Source organism: Amblyraja radiata, chromosome 27 (assembly GCF_010909765.2).
Source record: "Amblyraja radiata isolate CabotCenter1 chromosome 27, sAmbRad1.1.pri, whole genome shotgun sequence".
Taxonomy (NCBI): Eukaryota; Metazoa; Chordata; class Chondrichthyes; order Rajiformes; family Rajidae; genus Amblyraja; species Amblyraja radiata.
Window position 1 is genome coordinate 10,260,343 of NC_045982.1, and position 22,348 is coordinate 10,282,690.

The 22,348-nt window shown below is 40.1% G+C and overlaps 1 protein-coding gene across 2 annotated transcripts in view; it reads right to left on the minus strand.

Moving 5' to 3' along the window:
- The window catches only part of rps6ka1 (ribosomal protein S6 kinase A1), a 97,384-nt gene extending 78,271 nt beyond the window's left edge, over positions 1-19,113 (minus strand). For both annotated transcript variants that reach the window (XM_033045075.1, XM_033045074.1), the window contains exons 1-2: positions 18,832-19,113; positions 6,306-6,350 (exon numbers count right to left, since the gene is read on the minus strand). In XM_033045075.1, coding sequence (XP_032900966.1) covers positions 6,306-6,350; positions 18,832-18,894 — 108 coding nt within the window. In that variant the 5' untranslated portion in view covers positions 18,895-19,113. The remainder of the gene's footprint in view (positions 1-6,305; positions 6,351-18,831) is intronic.
- Between the last annotated feature and the right edge of the window lie 3,235 nt (positions 19,114-22,348).

A 22,348-nucleotide genomic window follows, 5' to 3' on the forward strand; every position in this document is an offset into this window, starting at 1 on the left:
AGATGAACGAAACGGAAAATCTATCTCCAACAAACACCATTGCACAATTCTAACTGCTAAATATGGTGCAAGAATGTTTTAACCAGATTCCACACAGTGTGACATATATACTATGGCATGCATAAAGACAGTCTGAAAATTTTTACAAAGTTGAAATAAGCAAGAAACAAATCAAAAATGGCTATTTGTCCACATCCATTTCCATGATTAACTTCACTAAGATCTCCATTGTACATTTAAAAAAAAACTCTACCCAAATGAAATGGAGTGCCTTATCTACAGTTTGCAGGTTTATTCTTCATTCTCTTGTTAAACACAAGTTTACATGGTGTACTCTCCAGTCTTACCATGAATAAAATCATGGTTTCCCTGCTGACTGCTTTCGACTGTAATATGCCATGAGGGTGACATAAGAGTTGCACTAATTACCTCGTATTAATGGATTTTATGCTGCATTAAAACATATCGCAAGACAAGACATATTATTTTGCAAAATGCTTTAAAAATGTTTGAGAGAATTTGTTAAAATTGGATTTCTGCATGTCAGGTCATCCGTAATCCAGGGAACCTCTGTATTCAAATGAAATAATGGAGCATAAATTCGAAATCCACTTAATCCCCACTTCTTTTGATGTCCAGAGTCAGTTGATTTCAGCCACAAATCCAGTCATTGACTGAGCATCCACAACACTGAAGTAGCAAATTTACAACACTCACATCAAATAAACATTTCTCCATTCTTACCTAATGGCTAATCCCTTACCTTGAGACCATATGCCCTTTTCCTAAGGCTTCTCTGGCTGTAGAAAAAACTCTTCTCTCTGATTAACTCTGAACCTTCCAGGTCGCTTTTCTTCCGTCCTTCCATTACCCTTGCAAATATGTCACCCGCCAACCATGCAAACCCCTATTTTACATGCGTTAATCGTGGCAAATCAAATACCATTTTAAAATTCAGTAATATTATATCCACTCTTTCCCCTCATCATTTCTGCTAATTATATCCTCAACAGAAAGATCGGCCAAACATATTTTTCAATTCCAACAAGCCAGCTGGGTTCTGCCAGAATTCTAACACCCTTCTGACGCCCTTAATAACTTATGGCCAACAACAGTGATCAGACTTGTTCCTATAGTTTTTTCCCTCCTTTCCTCAATAGCCATTTTCTGTCTTAATATGTGCTGAGGCTATCCCAGAGAATTCTGGAAGATCATTAATGGATCTGCCATCTCTGTAGCTATCAGATTCAGGAAAGTGTTTATTTTAGTCCATTAATTTGTCAGTACTTTCTCATCTGTGATGCAAATTCTTGACTGCTCAGACTCTTGCTTCACCAGTTCTGCTACAAAGACAGTTGTAAAATATTTGTTTAGTAATTTGGCCAGTAGACACTTGTATATCTTTATTCATACTTCCATTTTCTCACGTGCATGTTAATCTTTGCTGCTTCCTTTCTCTTCACAAATTTGATGAAGATGAAGCCACCACTGTCTTAAACTCTTTGCTTATATGAATAATTGGTTCCTATAACTCCACCAATCATCAGACTTACTTTTCCTGGTAAGCATAAAAGCTTCTTCCTTTAATCTAATACTCTCCTTAATTTATTCAGTTCACTAGGAAAAAATCACTTTTCTCAAAGTTTATATTATTAATGGAATGCACATTTGAGAATTTTGATGTACATGTTTAATAACTTCTTATTGTATATTTAAAGCAAAATTCTAATTTCCCCAAACCATTTTAACCAAACATGACTTTTACTTACCAACAATTTGTAATATTTTTGCACTTACATAAAACATTCTATCACATTATTATCTCCTTCCTCATCTATTTACAATAGAATTGATTCCTTACAATAGAGTGAAAGATCAAAACTAAAGCACTTAATTAAGCATTCTGTTTTTTCCCATATTATTCATTAGACGTCAATGACTCTCATGACCCACTTGAATTAAAAGCTCACAACACCATATGATGCTAGTAGGAAAGGTTACTGTCAATAAGGACGATGCTATTATAAATGACTGTGTATGAAAACAAAAAATAGAATTTGCATTTCCATAATGAAAGCAATCACTCCAGTGTAAGAGTGTTGCGGTATCCATTTATCACCCACTCAAAATACTTATTTTGCAAAATGAGAGGATGGCAGCAGCCAAGCTTGTATCAATATTCATCTGAACAAGCCACAAGTACAAGGACACATTAATTTTATGGAAACAAAACTTTCTACTTAAATTATCATATCAAAATGTAAACAAAATGGTAGAAGTACTCAGTTGGTCAGGCAGCATCTGTAGATACACAAGCAAACATTTAATTCCCACCACAGATGCTGCCTAACCTGCTTAGACATTCCAGCACTTTGTGTTTTACACACTTATCAAGTTCTATAAGCTTTTATCAAGCCCTTAAGCAAGGTTAAACACCCAAAATATTTATCTCAAATATTTTCAGAATGTTTCAGTTCTCATTTCTGATTTCCAAAGCCAGCTGTATTTTTCTTTCAATTAATTTCTGCATCTGTATTTTAAACAGTTACAATCTTTGGAAATTCCAAACCAGCAAAACAAAACAAGGTTGGTATGAAACATATCAGATCAATGGCGCTCCATACCTAGACAAATGAGTTTGAGAGCACTTTTGAGCTTAATGTTCAACTTTCTGCTAGGAAATAAATTTCTTAAACCACAGTACATTGGTCCAACTTACCTTTAAAGAGATTTATATATAGCTTTTTATTGATCGGAATTGCTGGAGAACAATGTGTGTAATAATTTCTGAGAATTGCTTCAGAATTCATGGCCGATATACATTTTTTTTAAATAAAAGTGTGCTATAATGCTAAATAGTATTTGTGAAGATATGTGGACATCAATAAGGTCAACTGCTGGCACCAGGATTTCTAGTTTAAAATTACTCAGAAACATTCTCCAATAATAATGTTGTTACATTAGCGATAATGGACACTCCAAGCACTATAAAGTTCCCAGCTGTCAATTGTAGAAACTGAACCAGCATTAGATCATATCTACGTATTTAGTTTAATTCACAAGTGCATTATTTGCTCAGAGGTTGCCTATTGGAATTGAAAAGGGAACACATTATGTATTATGTAACAGTAATTGTATGACACGCAAATCTGGGTATAAAGAAGTTCATCACATAACAAAAGGCCATTGACCATTCTATAATGTTTACTTTCCCTGCCTCAGATCGAGACATAATTAAAAATAAATCATTAATTACAGTGCAAGTAAGCACACAATGTAAAAAAATTTCACAAGTGAAGCTATCATTTATTTTGCACAATTATCACCAAAAGGTCATAAAGTCATACAGCAGATCATACGTCCATCACATCCATAGTCTTCTATACCTCGGTGATTCAAGAGCCAGTCTAGAAGCTTAAATGTTGAGAATATCTGCCTTGATCACATCCCCAGACAGAAGATAAATTTTACTCCGATCCCTTCTATAGCTCACCTTAAACCCATGCCGCCTCATCTTAGACACCCCCATCATTTCTTGGCTGAAATGTTCCAAGCCAGGCAACATCCTGGCGAATTTCCTGTGTGTCCTTTCCAGCGCAATTATGTCCATTACATAGCGTGGCAATTAGAACTGCACAAAAAACTCCAAGATTGACCTAAACAGAGTTTAATAAACTCGTTTCAGAACATCCCAGCTGTGTGCCAAGAGCAATGAAAGTAAATCTCCCAAATGCCTTCCTCTAGGATCTATAACTTGTTACATCAAGGTCCTCATTAAAAGTCTCTTGGGCCCCACAATTTTCTGCAAATGGTCTATCCCCTCCCAAAATACATCACCTCACACTTATCAGGGCTAAATATCATCAGCCAAAGCTCTACCTTTTTCCAACTTTCCATTCGTTATCTTCCTACTTTCCAACTAATCTTCATCGCACTGCTGCCTTACACTGCCCTCCTTTGTACCTACAACACCACCAACTTTCACATCATCTGTAAATTTACTAATCATATCTTCTACATACTTGCTCACTGCTCACAAATGCTTGGTTAAGTAAACCCCTGACCACCTCTTCATGAATGCACTGCCTTTCTAACACACATCGTAGTCATCATTCTACCAAATATCATTTTATGAAGTCGTGCAACAGTATATGGTGTTGGTTTTAAAATAAAGTTACAACAGACTTAAATGAAAATAAATCCAGTAAACAAATTAGTATTACATACAGATGCTAGCAACCTGTAATTTTTGCAAGAATGCTTTATCACACTGGCATTTTAAATTTGTATGATATACTCCACCACAATCTTTGTAAATCAACTAGAGAACAGTGACTAGGATTCCATTGAAAATAATCGACAAGAGAAAAGAATTCCACTAGCCAGATATTCAAAAATAAATTAATTTCAGAGTATAACATTAAATGAATATATGATTTACCAAATTCCATAATGACGTGAATATATAATACAACAAACTAAAAGATTGCCAAAGTACTATCTCTTCCATCACAAACCAACTAGTTATATTTCAAAGTAACCATAAATTTATATTTAGACAATATATTTCAAATGTTCTTTTCATCAGGATTAGGCTAAATTCATGTATTAAACATTTAGCACTGATGGACATACATTCTATTAAAAAGATATGTCGCAACAATAAAATAAAATATTTAAAATACTCAGGAAGCATCTGTGGACAAGGAAGTTATATTACACGTTGATAACCTTTGATTGGAATTGGGAAAGCTGTACAATCAACAGGTTTAAGGCTCAGAGGAAATGAATAGGGGAAGAATAGAATGAACTGGCAAGAACTGTGAGAGATCGGAAACCAGGCGAGATAAAATTACTCATGGCAAGATATTCTCATATTCTAAAAAGGAGACTTTTTTTCGATCCACAATAGAAACACTTTTGCTAACACAACTTTTTTTTTCGAAGTGTCAATCCATGAAGTTCCCCCTCCACAAACCTCCACTATCACGAGGGACTAAGGGTACAACCCACCATTCATGTGAGAAATGAAATCGGAAAAGGCTGGATATATTCAGTATCTTATCTAAGTCTGGAAGATGCTGCACTATTCTAATGGGCCTGTCCCACTATACATGTTTACCCAAGTGCTCTCCCGAGTTTAAAAAAAAAATCAAGCTCGTAGCGGGTACGTCGGAGCTCGGGACGTCGCTTATCGGCTTGTAACGCTAACTGCAGGTACTTGGGAAACGCGGTAAGCTCGTGAAGACTTTTCAATATATTGAAAAATGTCCACGAGAGCCCCGAGTACCCACGAGCGGCTATTACCGTAATTCTCCGAGTTCGAATCAGGGGAAACTCGGGAGAACTCTTGAATTAGCTCGTACAGTGGGACAGCCCCATTAAGCATCAAGGGGAAGGAGGTGGGGTTGTCAAGTAAAAGATCAGAGAGGGAATGGAACCAAGGATTTAAGTCACAGGGAGCCAGAAGCTCAGGATTGTTTGCATTTGGTCCCAACAATGCTAAGGAACCCACATTGTGAGCAGGGAACTGAAAGATGTAAACAAACAACAATTTCTCCTGGAAAATTTGTTTCCAAAGTTGAAAGCGAGGAAATTTGAGACAATGCATCTCCGATGATGCACGGGAAGAGGAATGAGTATTGATGGAGATGTTGCATCTGAACACTGAAGGGCAAGGGATGGGGATGGGGAAGATGTGGACGATAGCAGTGTCATTTTGGAAGTATCAGAAATGGCAGAAAATTATGCCATGAAAATGGGAGATTCATTAAATCCTTTTCTGGTTTTGGAAGGGTACAAAGAAGTTAAAGTAGTACAGTGATGGGAATAAACATAATTGTCAAGATTTCACATCTGCAGTGTTTCCTGCTGTAGTTTCAGATGCCAGCTCTCCCATTACCTCTTCAACATTGAATTATTTGCTTACTTATTCTATTAACGCCTTCTTTCATCTTACATTTGCCTTCCTTTTTTGAACACAGAAATCTGTTTATCCAAGACATTTTCCAATTTCAATGAAAGGTCATTATGGTGAATGTTAACTCTGTTTCTCTCCCTAAAGATGCACTCCCAAATTAGTTTTTTTATTTCTGATTTCCCGCTTACAGTGCTTTTCTTTCCTAAACAGTATCATTAACAGATTTTTAAACTAGTGAGACACCTGGCAATAAAGTATTGCTCCCCTCATTACTTTAATCTAGAAACTGAATTTTTAATTCTGCAGCATTCAAAACGTATACTGAATTTTCACATCTCCAATTATTTTCACATACTTCCACTTATAACATACTGTACATCAATACCTGCGATGGAATATCTGCCGTTTCCTCTGACACTCCATGCCCATTCTGTAAAATAAAGAGAATAAATTATCATCTAAAGGTACAAATATTATTACATCATTAAGCAAAATATGCAATAAAATATATTCTAACAATCTGCATAGTTACAAAATTCTGAAATAAATTTTATTTTTCAATAGTACCATGCAAGGATATAGTGTATACAGATTTGGAGAAACACCCAGCCATTGCAAAGCTTCCGATGGAAAGATTGAAGAATCTATTTTTCAAAAAAATGCTGAACTTCAAACAACATTCATCTGTTTTACTCTGGTTTTTATATGCAAAATAAATGATTGCACAATGAATGGGAAAACCTGTTCAGATCTCCTACCATCGAGGGATGTAAAATGTCAGTTGCCCCTGCAGAATACGTCAGTACAGCACAGCAGAGGATTCCAATCTGGCTGGGCCATGGGAGAAGCACACACTCATCAAAATCAATGCTGTGAACATTGTTTTTCATTAAGATATGACTTTACCCAGGATAAATTTACGTGAAAACATCCAGCTTTAGCTCTCTGCCTCTCATTGACAAGGAGGTGTTTGACTGTTTAGATTTCATGGAGTCCTAGTTGTAATGTTCCCATTAACATCAATTATTAAGACAACACCAATATATTCAATTCCCTTTTAAAAACTTTTCCTATGGCACAGGGGCTCCTCACATTCTCAGGCATTTCTTTTGACTGAGCCAATAGCCTGTTTGTGTGTTTCCAACACATCCTATCCACCATGGTAATCATCAAATTTCAATTCAAAAATATGCAACTTACAGACCATTCTGTACTTCCATCACTGCCAAAAGTCATGGTTCTCCACGACTTTTCAGATCACTCCAACTCTTTCCATGTGCTTTTTTAAGGGGATCTGAGCATTTATCATTCACTCCTTAATGCTTTTGGTGAGATGACGAGGCACCTTCTGGTGAAGTTATCCCTACTGTCGGAAAGGGAGTTCCAAAATTTGAATGCAACAATATATTTCCAAATCTGGATTAAATGTAATCAGGAAAGGACCTGTAGGTGGTGGCATTCCCATTCACCTGCTACTTCTGTCCTCTGTCCTGGTGGTGGAGCTGGGAAGTCCAAATGAACCTGGCGAGTCTATGTACTGCTGTCAGAACAGCCAAGACAGGTGCCGGCATTGCATTTTGTAGCTGGGATACATTGCAGCCACTATGTGTCAGATTTGGAGGGAGTCAATGCTTTGGAGCAATGAGCCAATGAAAATGCCCGGTCAGCAAAGGCGATTAACTAAAACTACCTACAACTACCTTGACTACCCATAACTACATGCCGACCCCACTACAACTGCACCTGCGACTACAGGATTATCGATTTTCTCCATGGCGACCTGGTCGCAGAAAAATGTTCAACATGTTGAAAAATTTGCCGCGACCATACTGAGGCCGCGACTAGTTCCTAGAATGCGGGAACTCCTCGCGACCATGAAGGAGACTCACTAGAGACCACCAGCGAATATGTGGCGATCATGAAACGAGCACAGAGTCTCCTGCACGTGCCTAAAAAGTCACCTAAGTGGGACAGGCCCTTTAGTGACACCAAACCACATGTCAAAGACCTTACCATTTCTACTGAAACCAATACAATTTGTTAAATAAATATTGAAGCTATTCTTTATAATTTTTTTCCAATTTGGGCCAACAATTAACATTTCATGTGGGAGGAGGACTAATTTGTCAAAACCTGGTTGATGAATCTTAAAGGGAAATACGATACAGAACAAGGCCAATGTTTAGCAAAAATATAAGGCACCATAAACAGTTTACACTTAAAAGGTTTGGCCTAAAATTTAAATGCAACTTAAAACGTCTTTGTTGCTTTTTATTTTGCCCCGAAGATCAACTGAAAGAACAACATTTTCATAATTTGATTTTCTTTTTAAAATTAAACTGCTTATTATATCTTGTTACAAGCTTACTCTCACTCTCCCTCATCTGTGCTGCAGCTCCATACATAGGGTTAAAAAACAGTTAAAAAAACAGTAAAAAATCATTTTCTGATCTTGTATTCCTCGCAGTCCTGGGTTCAGACCTACATCAACATTTGGAAAATAGCAGATCATATGTGATTGGGCTGGGTGAAGTAAATAAAAGTATGAAAAGCCAAAACGACTAAACCATGTTCTTCACCAGATTCTTGTGTAGGTGAAGAGGTTTCAAAAATAATCTGCAAATATTAAATATTAAACCCATAACTCCAAAAGCTTAAATGGTATTAAAAACACTGATGATCTCACTAGGTAAATTTTCTGATAGACTTTTCATTGGCACGATTCCATGCAAAAACGCAGCAGTCTTCACTTTAATTATTTGCTGTACTATCTGCTTGCATCACTGCTTTATTCAACAATGTTACAAATCAGATTATCGTAAAAGTATAGCTTCCCGGTGTATCCATAAATCTACCTAAGCTAGATTAGGCAACAAGTAGAAAAGACCAAATGTCCCACTTAAAAAAGAGATGCAATGTGGATTTCTTCTTTGTATCATTTTTGGGACCAATTATGGTGCCATTTCAGTGAATTTGACAACTGACAGCATAACTTGATAGACAAACTGCTGCAGTGACTCAGCGGGTCAGGCAGCATCTCTGGAGAAAATGGATCGGTGACATTTCAGTCTCAAAGAAGGGTCCTGCCCAAATCATCACCTATACATTTTCTCCAGACATGCTGCCTGACCACAGTCTTGATCTCAGTCTCCATCACAGGAAATAGACTATCGTCTGACGTCTATTACAAACCCACTGACTCCCACGACTATCTCGAATACACTTCTTCCCACCCTGCTTCCTGCAAAGAATATTCCCTACTCCCAATTTCTCAGTCCACGCTGCATCTGAGCCCAAGATGAGGTGTTCCATACAGAACATCCGAGATGTCCTCATACTTTAGGGAATGGGGTTCCCTCTCCCGTGGATGACAGATGGCACAATGGGCTAAGTGTTCGGCTGGCAACCGGAAGGTAGCTGGTTCGAATCCTGCTTGGAGTGCATACTGTCGTTGTGTCCTTGGGCAAGACACTTCACCCACCTTTGCCTGTGTGTGTCCTTGGGCAAGACACTTCACCCACCTTTGCCTGTCTGTATGGAAGTAATTGTGTGAAGCACTTTGGGGTCAATGCAAGTTGACTAAAAATGTGCTATATAAATAAAGACATTATTATTATTATCAGAGACGAGGCCCTCACTCGTGTCTCCTCGGTGCCCCGCAGCTCCACCCTTGCTCCTTCACCCTCTACTAGCAACAGAGACTGAGTCCCCCTAGTCCTTGCCTTTCACCCCATTAGCCATTGCATACAACACATAATCTTCTGAAATGTTCACCACCTCCAATGGGATCCGAAGTTGCATCTTCCCTTCTCCACCCCTTTCCGCCTTCCCCACAGACTGTTCGCTCCGCAACTCCCTGGTTAACTCATATCTTTCCTACCAAACCACCCCCTCCCCAGGTACCTTCCCTTGCAACCACAGAAGATGCAACACCAGTCCCTATACCTCATCCCTCGACTCTGTCCAAGGACCCTGACAGTCCTTCAGATTAGGCAGAGGATCACTTGCATCTCGTCCAACCTCATCTACTGCATCCATTGTTCAAGATGTGGACTCTTATACATCAGCGAGACCAAACACAGACTGGGCGATCGTTTCGCTGAACACCTTCACTCAGTCCGCCTGAAGCTACCAGATGTCCCAGTTGCTAAACACTTTAATTCTCCTTCCCATTCACACACAGATCTTTCTGTCCAAGGTCTCCTCCGTTGTCGGAGGTAGGCTAAACGCAAATTGGAGGAACAGCATCTCATATTTCTCTTGGACAGCTTGGCATGAATATTAATTTCTCTGACTTCAAGTAACCCCGGCATTCCCTCTCTCTATCCCTCCCCCACCAAAGTCACACCAGCTTATCGTTTTCGCCCAACAAACAGTTAACAATGGCCCGTTTCGTTTATCATCGTTGCTTTTTGCATATCTTTCATTCATTGTTCTTTATCTCTCTATATCATCGTCTATATCTCTCGTTTCCCTTATCCCTAACTAGTCTGAAGGGTCTTGACCCGAAACGTCACCCATTCCTTCTCTCCAGAGATGCTGCCTGTCCCGCTGAGTTACTCCAGCTTTTCGTGTCTATCTTTGCTGCCTGACCTGCTGAGTTACTCCAGTATTTTGTGTCTACCTTTAGTATAAATCAGCATCTGCAACTTCATTTTATTACAGTGTAACTCTAGAGTCATGTTCCAAGGGAATTTTGCAATAGTACCAACATTTCAAATCACATAACTGCAGTGTGATACCAAACTGGACAATAAAAACAATCAGTTCTCAAAATATGCAAAGTTTACTAAACAGAAACATGCCATTAACACCCATAACCACAACACAGTGAGGTTTCTTCCCATACAGGTAGCAGAAACTCCACAAGATCTATTTTTATATACCTAGACTTAGCAAAAGGATCGGTTATAATGACTTCCATTCCCACACCTCACTATTTTCTCTGGTATTCTCCAAGAAGCTTTCTCCTGTCTTGTATTTCTCAATAATATCCTGCCTCGGTAAAAATATCTGAAACCACAGCATCAGTTTCATTTGTATAGTGTTGACACCGAGCACAACTCACCCTTCGTTTTCGGGGTATAGTCTCTAAATTGTCATATAGGTTGACTAACATAGTTTTGTTTATTATTATCTGTACCTCGATAATAATTTTACTAATATTATTATCGAGGTACAGTGAAAAGCTTTTGCTTGCGTGCTATACTGTCAAAGAGAACGGTACATGAATATAATCAAGCCGTCCACAGATAAATATGGACAAAATAGATTGTAGTTTATATCCCACCAGGTACAATCGGGTACCGGGTACAAATGTTTCCTCATCACCAACTCCTTGTCTTCCTTGGATAGAAACTCAGGCCACGGAAAACTTCACAGAAATAAAAACAGAAAATACTGGAAACACTGTTGGTCTGGCAGCATCTGTGGAATGACAATGTTTTACATCTGGGACACTTTGTTAGAACTTGGAAAAAGGTCATCTGCTGAAAATCCCATTTGTGCCTTTGTTATCTGATGCCTTGTTATTCCAATGCACTTTTTTTGTCAATCGGCATAAACATCGGCTCACCTAGAATTAACACCCATATCCTAAACCACATAACATATCCGTTCGCCCCTCATTCTAACGTTAACTAACCTGCATTGGCACCCTGGTAAGCAACACCTGCAAAATGTATAGTTTCCTGGGTTCATATCCCACAATTGAAATACTCATTCTCATCTTTAACTTCCATGAGCTCCACAAATGCCCAACCATTTCTAGACTAAATTTTGGAATTATCTCATACCTCAGCCTCATTTTCACTCTTTCTACAATAAGCTGCATAAAGTCTCTCTCCCTGCAATTCCCTCGGCATCTCTCCCTGTAATTCCCTTGGCATCTCCGTGGCAAATGCTTTTGCGACGCGCCTTGTGAAAATTTCATTGCTTTATAAAGCACAATGTAAATGTAAGATGTTAATCCTGTCAACCTAAATTCAAAACCAGATACTTTCCAGCCCCAATCAATTCAGTGCTTGCAGACCAGCGTAAACATTCAAAACATTTATTACCACCGAGTTTGTGAGAAGATTGTAAAATCCACCCACATCCAATGCACTCAATGAAAAGGTAGCCTTAACTATCTTTTCACTGACCAACACAAAACTATATCCAAATATATTTTAGAAAATGCTTTCATATAATTTTGAATGTGCAATTTACAAATATGGGCCTTAAACTTGTACAGCAGTCTCCAACATCGACAAGACATGCAAACTGTGCATTAGTAGACACAAACTCTGCATCCTTGTTGTACCAGCAGAGACACAACAAAGACCCCGCATCAATTTCCCCTAAACCATACCCCAGGACTGACTGGGAAATTGGTTTGCTTGTAAATGCCCAAAGACTCAAATGAAATCAACATCAGCAAGATGGAAATCAGGCACAGTTAATCAAAGTAAAAAAATAAATATCACAACAAAATCTCTTCAGAGAGGAAGTAAAATATACAAGGCTGTCATTATCAATCCATGGGTTGCAACCCAAATGTGGGTCACCAAAATAAAAAAGTTGCAAACCTACATTTGAAAAAACATCAGAATATTATTAAAAATACATTGCTCCCCCTAAAAAATGCTTGCCATAATTTCCAAGCAGCACATTCTAAATTATGTACAGAAACTCTAACCCACTTTATGTGACACCCTAAAATAATTTCCCACAGCCCTGGTAAAATGCTAAAGATCCACCCTGCTTTAGGTTGTATGTGGTTTGTGGAGAAACTGCAGGAAGCCAATCCAGCCAGGGGTACTCAGCTAGAAAGATCTTGCCTATTGATAAAGATCAAAATTAACTGATTGCAATCATAATTTGAGAGCGATGTTAATCCAGGTCTGTTTTGCAGCCACGATCTTTTTGGTATATTGGTTGCATTAAAATAAAAAATGTTAGCAATGATTAAGGTAGCTGAAAAATGATGTCCAAATATATGCAGGTTTGTAGGTCAATTGGCTTGTCTGTAGGATGCAAAACTGGGATAACATCACCTGTACATTAATTCTGTTTTGTCGGTGTGGGCTTCGTGGGCCAAAGGGCCTGTTCCCACGCTGTATCTCTAAACTACATCAAAAATGTTTCTGTAAAAGCCAGGCAAAATTCTGAATTTTTAAAAAGCTGTGGATGCTGAAAATCTGAAACAGTAAAAGCTGGAAAAATTGCGAAAAGTCAGGCAGTATCTGCGGAAAGAAAATAGTCACAATTTTGAGCCCGCAACCCTGCATCAGAATATTCATCAGAAAAAAAGTTTCGATAAGCATGGATGCAGAGCAACCAAAATATCACAGCATGAACCAAAATTATGAATGATCAGTTACTTATTCACAAATTGCTATTTTCAAAGAATGTCAGAGATCCCAGGCAGGCGAAGCAGCAGTTCTCGAAAGAACATGAAATTTAACTCAAAATAATGCATTTGTACCTAATGGTTTTAGTTTAAGTTAAATGTGCATAACCTTGCTGACTTACATTTCACCATTAGTCAAAGCAATGACTTAAGAATAGCCCATTCTTAAGCTTGTTTTACAAATCATAATGGCCACATGAATTGAACACATTCAATACACACATGAAACAGCATGTGTAATCCCCAATAACCTCCTCACTTTTAAATCAGTTTGGATTCTTGGATGATCAAATGTATTAATTCATTCATCAGTTTGATGGTACAATTGCACTTCCTAGGGAGAACGTTGTAATGAGTCAAAGTTAAACATTTGATTAAAGATTTGGCACAAAATGCTACTAAGTAATCTCATATACAAATGCAATAAGAGAAACTTGGCAAATGCGCCACTTAATTCCCTGAGATAACAAAAACGAAAAGGCAACTTCTATACTTGTAAATATAAAAATGGTATCAGTCCTGCCCCCATGCTATTACAATTAACAATTTAACATCTCATTGGATCGAAATAACACTTTTTCTATCCTTCACTCCAACATTATAATCAACGTAGAGGATCACACATGATTCAATGAGACATACCATGAGCAGCATCAAGTAAGATATGAATGCGTCATTACCCTGGTGAAATCACAACCCAGTACTATTATAAGTGTATTTGATAGAAACAGCATACAATTGGCAGAACCGAGTAATCCCCCTCTGCAAGAACCCCATCAGAAAACCCAGGCTCGATTTGCACTGGATGTACAGTAGAAAAGATTACAGGACCAGACAGCATCTTAGCTGCAGTACTGGAGACCTGCACTCTGGAACTCGCTGTGCATCCAGCCAAGATGCTCCAGTCTTGCTACAATACCAGCATCCACTTGACAACATGGAAAATTGTTAAGGTTTGACCCGTTCTTGAAAAGCAGGACAAATCCAATTCAGCTAATTACAGGTCGAGTGTTTGCGACACCAGTGGTCAGGATTTGTTGGCTGCCGTGGGGCTGCAAGCATCTTCAGCATGTGGGAACTCAGTTTGTGGCCATATTTCCAACTTGCAGGCTGTCCAGGTTACAAACAATTCTCAGGAACAGAACACTGTCGCTACCTGCTGGGGCAGATCTCCACTATTCAGTCAATCTACTCTCAATCAGCAGTAATTGCAACAGAAGACAGTGTCAACAATCCTATCGTCTGATGAATTCAGCAGTAACCCGACATTATGACAGTATTTAACCAAATGTGACATCAAAAAACCATAGTAACACTGAAATCAAAGGACATCAAGGAGAGAGCACTCCAATGATCGTAAAGTACTCTAAAGGAAGATGGTTGCGATTGTTGGAGGTTAATCCTTCCGCTCCAGGTCTTTGCTGCGGAGCTTACAGGCAGAGTCCTGGACCCAAACTCCATGAGCTACTTCATCAATGACTTTCCTTCCAACATCAGTTCACAAATAGGTATGGGTGATCATGAAATAATGCTCAAATCCAATCACAACTCCGCAACAAATGACGCAGTTGAAGTTTGCATGCAGCAGAGCTACATTACATTCAGGCATGGGCTGATATGACGTGACATTCAGACAAGCGTCAGGCAACAGCATTCTCGAAAAAGAGCACACGAGGAGCAGGTTTATGGGAACATCATCATCTGCAGGCCGTTCTGCAAGTCACACAGCACCCAGGCATGGTTCCTTCATTGCCCGTGGGCCTAAATCCTGGAATTCCCAACCCAACAGTGCTGTAGGAATACCTTCACCAAAAGGACTTCAGAGGATCAAGAACATAACTTATCATCACTTTATCAAGGGTGATTAGGAATACCCAATATATGCTAGCCTTTTTAGAAATGCCCCAATCACAAAAAGTAATTGAAAACAAAATGTGTGACAGCAACACCTGGAGTCACAATAACACAACACAAAAACAGAGCCTTCGGCCCAACTCATCCATGCCAACCAGGATGCCCATCCATGTGAGTTTCACCTGGCCAAGTTTGACCCAAATCTCTCTAAACTCTTCCTATCTATGTACCTGTTCAAATGTCTTTTAAACGTTAATGTACCTGCCTCAACCACTTCATCAGCCGCTTGCTCCATTTACCTACCACTTCATGTGTGCTAAAGTTGCCCCTCAGATTCCCAATTGATTTCAGGTTCCTTGATTTCCCTACCCTGGGTAATAGATTCTGTGCATTCACCCTATCTAGTCCCCTCATGATTTTATTCACCTCTGCAAGATCACCTCTAAGTCATCAACACTCCAAGGAATAAAGTCTCAATTTACCCAACCTCACCATATAACTCAGACCTCAAGTCCTGGCAAAATCCTTGTCAGTCTTGGCTGAACTCTTTCCAGCTTGATAGCATGTTTCCTGACCCTAATCAATGTCTTCTACTACATAACGTCCCACCTTCTGTACTCAATGTCCTTATTGACGAAGGCCAGCAGGCCAAAAGTCTTCTTCATCACCTAAAATACCACTTTCATGAAAGTATATCCTTGTATTAGGTATCTGTTTGCAATACTCCCACCACGAAATAACTTACCCACATCGTAATGTATTCACTCCGCAGATTCTACATAAGATGCTTCTCATGCTGGCTTCCTCAAAATATTTCAAAATTACAATAGGCAGTTACAAAGTTACTTTTATAATATTGGATACCACATTTAGTGTAGCATTGCTTTCTCTTAGCTGTTTACTGTAGCCTTGAAAAGGAGTAATTTTGTGACAAGCAAAATTAAACGACTATTATTTGTCTTAAGTTATCATTCCTGGTCTACCAGGTAGCAGAGATTCCTGCCCTCCCAAAAACATTTGAGACCCAGACTACATATAACAGAAATCTTAAGGTCCTTCAAAGAGATCCACACTAACTCTGTGTCTCCACATTCTCTCAAATCCACTGCACAGATATAAACAATATATATGCGTAGGAAAGAACTGCAGATGCTGGTTTAAATCGAAGATAGACACAAAATGCTGGAGTAACTCAGCGGGACAGGCAGCATCTTTGGAGAGAAGGAATGGGTGACGTTTCGGGTCGACTGATGTCAAGGGAGTGGGTGGGACACAATAGAATGTAGTCAGAGACAGGAAGACTGGTGGGAGAACTGGGAATCGGGAGGGGATGGAGAGAGAGTGAAAGCAAGGGCTATTTGAAGTTAGGTTAGAACTTAGAACTTGAAGTTAGTTTGAAGTCTAACGTCAAATAGTCCTTGCTTTCACTCTCTCTCTCTCCATCCCCTCCCCATTCCCAGTTCTCCCACCAGTCTTACTGTCTCCAACTACATTCTATCACTGTCCCGCCTACTCCCCTGACATCAATTTGATGAAGGGTCTCGACCCCAAAACGTCACCCATTCCTTCTCTCCAGAGATGCTGCCTGTCCCCGCTGAGTTACTCCAGCATTTTGTGTGTGTCTTCTAAATAATATCAATGTTCTCTCCCAATCCAACATCCCATCTGGAGGTCCTATTTATACTCAATGAGCTGTGGCGGGCAAATCACATTGTTCAAATGCCCAATCCAGACGAGAGGGAAATATTAAAGATGATTTTGAAGTCTCCTTGAAGAGATGCAGCATTGTCACTGATGCTTGGGAATATCTGCGGGTCGCAACCACTGAAGGTAGAGCATTCTGGATGGTATCGAGAACCTTGAGCCCACATCTCATGAGCATTCTGAGCCCATGCATAAGCAAGGAACCATGTCATCTAACAAGCCACCCACCTGCCCCACTGGTAAGAACCAGCAGTTCCAACAATTGACTCTTTAGCCCCTTCAAACCCCACAAAACCAGAATGGATGTATTCTCAATCGCAAAGGACGTCTAAGTTTATTCATTTAATGTCACAGGATGCCATGTCAGATTATTAGAAATGAGCAAAATAGTATGATATTATTTGCAACTTCATCAAAGACCTTCCACAATACAGACCACAGCTGTTCCTATTCCATGAAATGTCAACTACACAAAAATGCAATGTCAGTTACGTGCCATTTGACTTTCAAATTATCAACGTTGCTGATTAACCACATTTCTCTTTGTGTTGGCTGTTGATTCAATCATAGTAATAATATCAGAACAGTTCTTCAAGAACACACTTAGTATTGCAGGATTTCGAGATCAATGGGTACTAAAACCACATCTCCTCCAGAGAAATAATCGTTAACTAAATAACCTGCACATGAGATTTGTGCTGCACCTCCCCCTTAACGAACGATTGCACTTGTTTAGAACGATATTTCTGCAGCATACCATTTGGATCAAAAAGAATATATTCAATCACTCAATAGACTTAGCAAAATACAAAACATTTAATTCTGTTACAGTTCAGTCAAACTCTGAAAAATACATGAACTGTAATGTTTTACAGCGATACTACACCAGATCATATTTCATCCCCAAGGATGACGTTGATTCGGTTTCAGTCGTTTTACCTAAGATCAAGATCTCTCTACATTTTCCAACCCTGGCTGCTGATCTCTGGGAAAATGCCATAACATTGTCCAAGTGTATTATGTAGCACTTCTACCCGACATATATATGCACCACCTTTCACTTCTACTCATTGTACTAAAACGTACTTTTTTCAGTACTTCGATTTCAGGTTTAATTCTATATTAAGGGAGCTCCCGTATTACAAAGAAGTAACTATTCTTATTTTGGACTGAACAAAAATGCTTATGGAAGAGGAATCCCCTGGTAGCTGCGGGGTACAAGGTCATTAATCCTTTGAATGAAAGATTTTATCCGATGCCATTACTAAAGCTACAACCCTTTCTTTCTCGTGCGTCATTTTTTGATGTTGTAATGCGAGATATTCAATGTCATTTTATTTGCCAACGATTGAAAAATAAATCAGGTTATTCCGATAAAATGTTCAAAAAGATGGCGACCCTTTAAAGGCGTTATAAATTGTTTATTCGTGCAAAAGTCAACAAATTAACAATAGTGAAGTTCGGAAAATCTAAACGTGATGTTGACAGCGCATAGCAAAATATTGACAGAAACCATGCAAACTATAAGGATCGATTCTTTTTTTTAATGTTTATAATTATAACCACGGGGTGGCAACATAACTAGCATCTCCAAAGTTAAACATAATTGCTCTTTTATGGGTTCGATTATTCACAAATTCCGACTGTGTGCAATCCAACAGCGCCCGAGCAGTGCTTTTGCACAATTAAACTGGAATTGCTGTGAATCACCGCTGAGAAGTGCGAGCTGGAACACTCCGGCCCTTCAACCGCAACTTCAGTGGAATTCGCCCTCCTTTGCACAAAACATTCAGGCAGAGTTTCTCAGACGGCACCGTTCCCCATTCAATCACCTTATCCGGACACCCCAGCTGGTGTCGTGGCGCTCTCCTTGCCTCACGGTCAATGCCCACCGTCCGCCCTCGCTCGGGCGACTTTAGACCCCATTCCAAGGCATGTCCCCGCCGGCTGCAATATTTACCTCAGTCTCCAGGTGAACCACGTCCACTTTGGGCCAGGGTCCGGCTAACTGTGCCAACGGCATCCTGCGAGTGGCTCGAGGACGCGGGAACGCTCCCGGGTGAGCTGCTGTCTGTTCGTCAGCGGGTAACAAGTCAGTTCCCGCCGCCAGGCGAGGTCCGCCTCAAGTCTCTGTCTTGCCCAAAGATCATAAAGCGGCTCCCGCTCTGCTCCACAGCTCCCTCGCTATCCCGCGAAACGCAGCCACCAACTCGCACCCTCCGCTCGCTCGCTCGCCCGCCCGCCGTCTGCCAGGCTCCGCCCACCTGCGCCAGCTACGTCATGACGCCGGGCGTCGTCTGGTTGTCGTCCGTGCGTGCCGCCAAATCCCGCCAAAAGGAGACGGGCGGATCCAGGCGCGGGCGGCGAGGCGAAGACTGGATAGAAGTTTATAAAATTAAGAGCGGCAAAGAGAGTGAAGAGAATTAGAAACTTTCTCCTTGGGAGGAAATATCCAACACTATCCAAAGTCCATCGCACACTTCCAGATTCAAGGAGTTTCCAGGGGTCTTAAGGGGTTGGACAGGCTAGATGCAGGAAGATTGCTCCCGATGTTGGGGAAGTCCAGGACAAGGGGTCACAGCTTAAGGATAAGGGGGAAATCCTTTAAAACCGAGATGAGAAGAACTTTTTTCACACAGAGAGTGGTGAATCTCTGGAACTCCCTGCCACAGAGGGTAGTCAAGGCCAGTTCATTGGCTATATTTAAGAGGGAGTTAGATGTGGCTAAGGGGATCAGAGGGTATGGAGAGAAGGCAGGTACGGGATACTGAGTTGGATGATCAGCCATGATCATATTGAATGGCGGTGCAGGCTCGAATGGCCTACTCCTGCACCTAATTTCTATGTTTTCTTCCGAGCTGTTTTCAGGCAACTGAACCAGCTACCAGATCTACCACAACCAGATCTACCTCTTTGGTGATCCGCGGACAATTCTTGATCGGGCTTTGCTGACTTCACCTTGCACTAAACGTTATTCCCTTATGTGCAGTTATACTGTAAATTGCTCAACTAATCATGTATTGTCTTTCTGCTGACTGGATAGCACATACAAGCTTTTCACTGAAACTTGGTACACGTGACAAAAAACTGAACACTAGAGAACATAGTTATAAGGTGAGGAGGAAAGTTTAATGGAGACTCGGGAATTTTTTTTGCACAGAGACTGGTGGAGCCTTGAATGTATTGCCAGTGATGATGATGGTGGTGGAAGCAGATAGCGTAGTGGCATTTAAAAGACTAGATTGGTACAAGGAATAGAAGGATATGGGTCATGTGCAGGTAGATGAGATCAGTTTACTGGGGTGGTAAGCAGGCACAGTCAGTCATTGGGCTGCCTTTCCTCAGTGCTGCCTGAATCACTGCAGACCAGTCAGTGACCAGAGTATAGGGTGATTTCACGAAAGGTCACTGGAGCGTAGATCCGCACCCACGTGACCGAAAATTGTAACGGGGGACAAGCGTCACTTCCGGTACATGTTAGTGAATGGGAAAACACGCACTTTCACACCCGTTAAAAACATCGAAAAACGGCCCGTTTTTGAGCTGCAATTTACTGTACTAGTCGGGGTGACCGTGAGGCACAGCTACCTAAATTTTCAGTCCAAAAAAAAGATAGAAACTAAGGTAAATTCAAGAGGGAGCTGAAGGTGTCAAAACAGCGGAAGTGCTAGCGGACATTTGCCGTGGAGATTTAAAGATCCAAAATATCGGGAATTATCGCGTTTGCTCACTGCATTTCATCAAAAGTAAGGCATTGTTGACTTTTTATCTTTATTCATTTGTTATATGAAAAGTATTAAAAGTTAAAAATCCGTCAGTAAAATTGCAAAATCGCCCATGGTTCTCAGGTGGGTTTTAACATGCAAAATGAAAACGCTTCTGAAGCTCCATTTACCATTTAAATAATCGTAAACTATCAATGCGTTTTGAAATAAATTTTACTGAGATGCAAGCTAAGGAATGGGATAATTGTCAGCTGTTGGACAAAAGCAGGACATTTTATTATTTGCCAAAATATATTTCTCAATGTTTCTTGTTTAAAGCCTGCACAATCACCCAAACTAGTTATTTATTTATTTATCATCTAATAACAGACAAGCCTACAGCATGGAATGATGTCAACAATCCTGATTGGGCACCCACTGTGAGCAGGATAGACAATGTGCACAAGAACGCCATCAACTTGCAGAGCTATAGATGCTTGAGCTGCAACCAAATCTGCTTTAATACTCTCTTCTTGTTGCACGTGCATGGCGTTCCCATTCCTTAGCTTGCATCTCAGTAAAATTTATTTCAAACGCATTGATAGTTTACGATTATTTAAATGGTAAATGGAGCTTCAGAAGCGTTTTCATTTTGCATGTTAAAACCCACCTGAGAACCATGGGCGATTTTGCAATTTTACTGACGGATTTTTAACTTTTAATACTTTTCATATAACAAATGAATAAAGATAATAAAGTCAATAATGCCTTACTTTTGATGAAATGCAGCGAGCAAACGCGATAATTCCCGATATTTTGGATCTTTAAATCTCCACGGCAAATGTCCTGCTAGCACTTCCGCTGTATTTACACCTTCAGCTCCCTCTTGAATTTACCTTAGTTTCTATCTTTTTTTTGGACTGTAAATTTAGGTAGCTGTTCCTCACGGTCACCCTGACCGGTACAGTTAATTGCAGCTCAAAAACCGTTTTCGATGTTTTTAACGGGTGTGAAAGTGCGTGTTTTCCCATTCACTAACATGTACCGGAAGTGACGCTTGTCCCCCAGTTAAAATTTTCGGTCACGTGGGTGAGGATCTACGCTCCAGTGACCTTTCGTGAAATCACCCTAAGGGAGGTTGCATGGCAGTCGGGTCACGACCCATGGCCCGTGCTGTTGCTACGCTACGCCAACGAGTACACGCGATGAACGGCAGATACACACTGACCATTGTTTCCAGCATAGCGGGCCCGTTAAAACCCGCCAAAATGGTCAATTTCTGCGCTGTAAATAAATATGGAAATCGGGATAAGTGTGAGAGACATTTAGCCTACTTCAGAATTCCAAAAGTGAGGAGAAATGACGGTAGATAGATGCGAGAGCTGAAGGGACAACAACAGCCAAAGTGCTTGACGAACATTGGCCGTTTGCTCACTGCATTTCATCAACTGTAAGGCATTATTTGTGTTTTTTCTTGATTCCTTTGGCATCTAAAAAGTTTCAGAAGTGATAAATCTGGCTGTAAATTTTTAAGATCGGCCATGGTTCTCAAGTGGGTTTTTACATACAAAAAGAAAACGGGTCTGAAGCAAAATTTACAGCCAGATTTATCACTTCTGAGACTTTTTAGATACCAAAGGAATCAAGAAAAAACACAAATAATGCAGTGAGCAAACGCGATAATTCCCAATATTTTCAATTTCGATATCTGCACGGCCAATGTTCGCCAAGCACTTTAGCTGTTGTTGTCCCTTCAGCTCTCGCTTCTCTTTA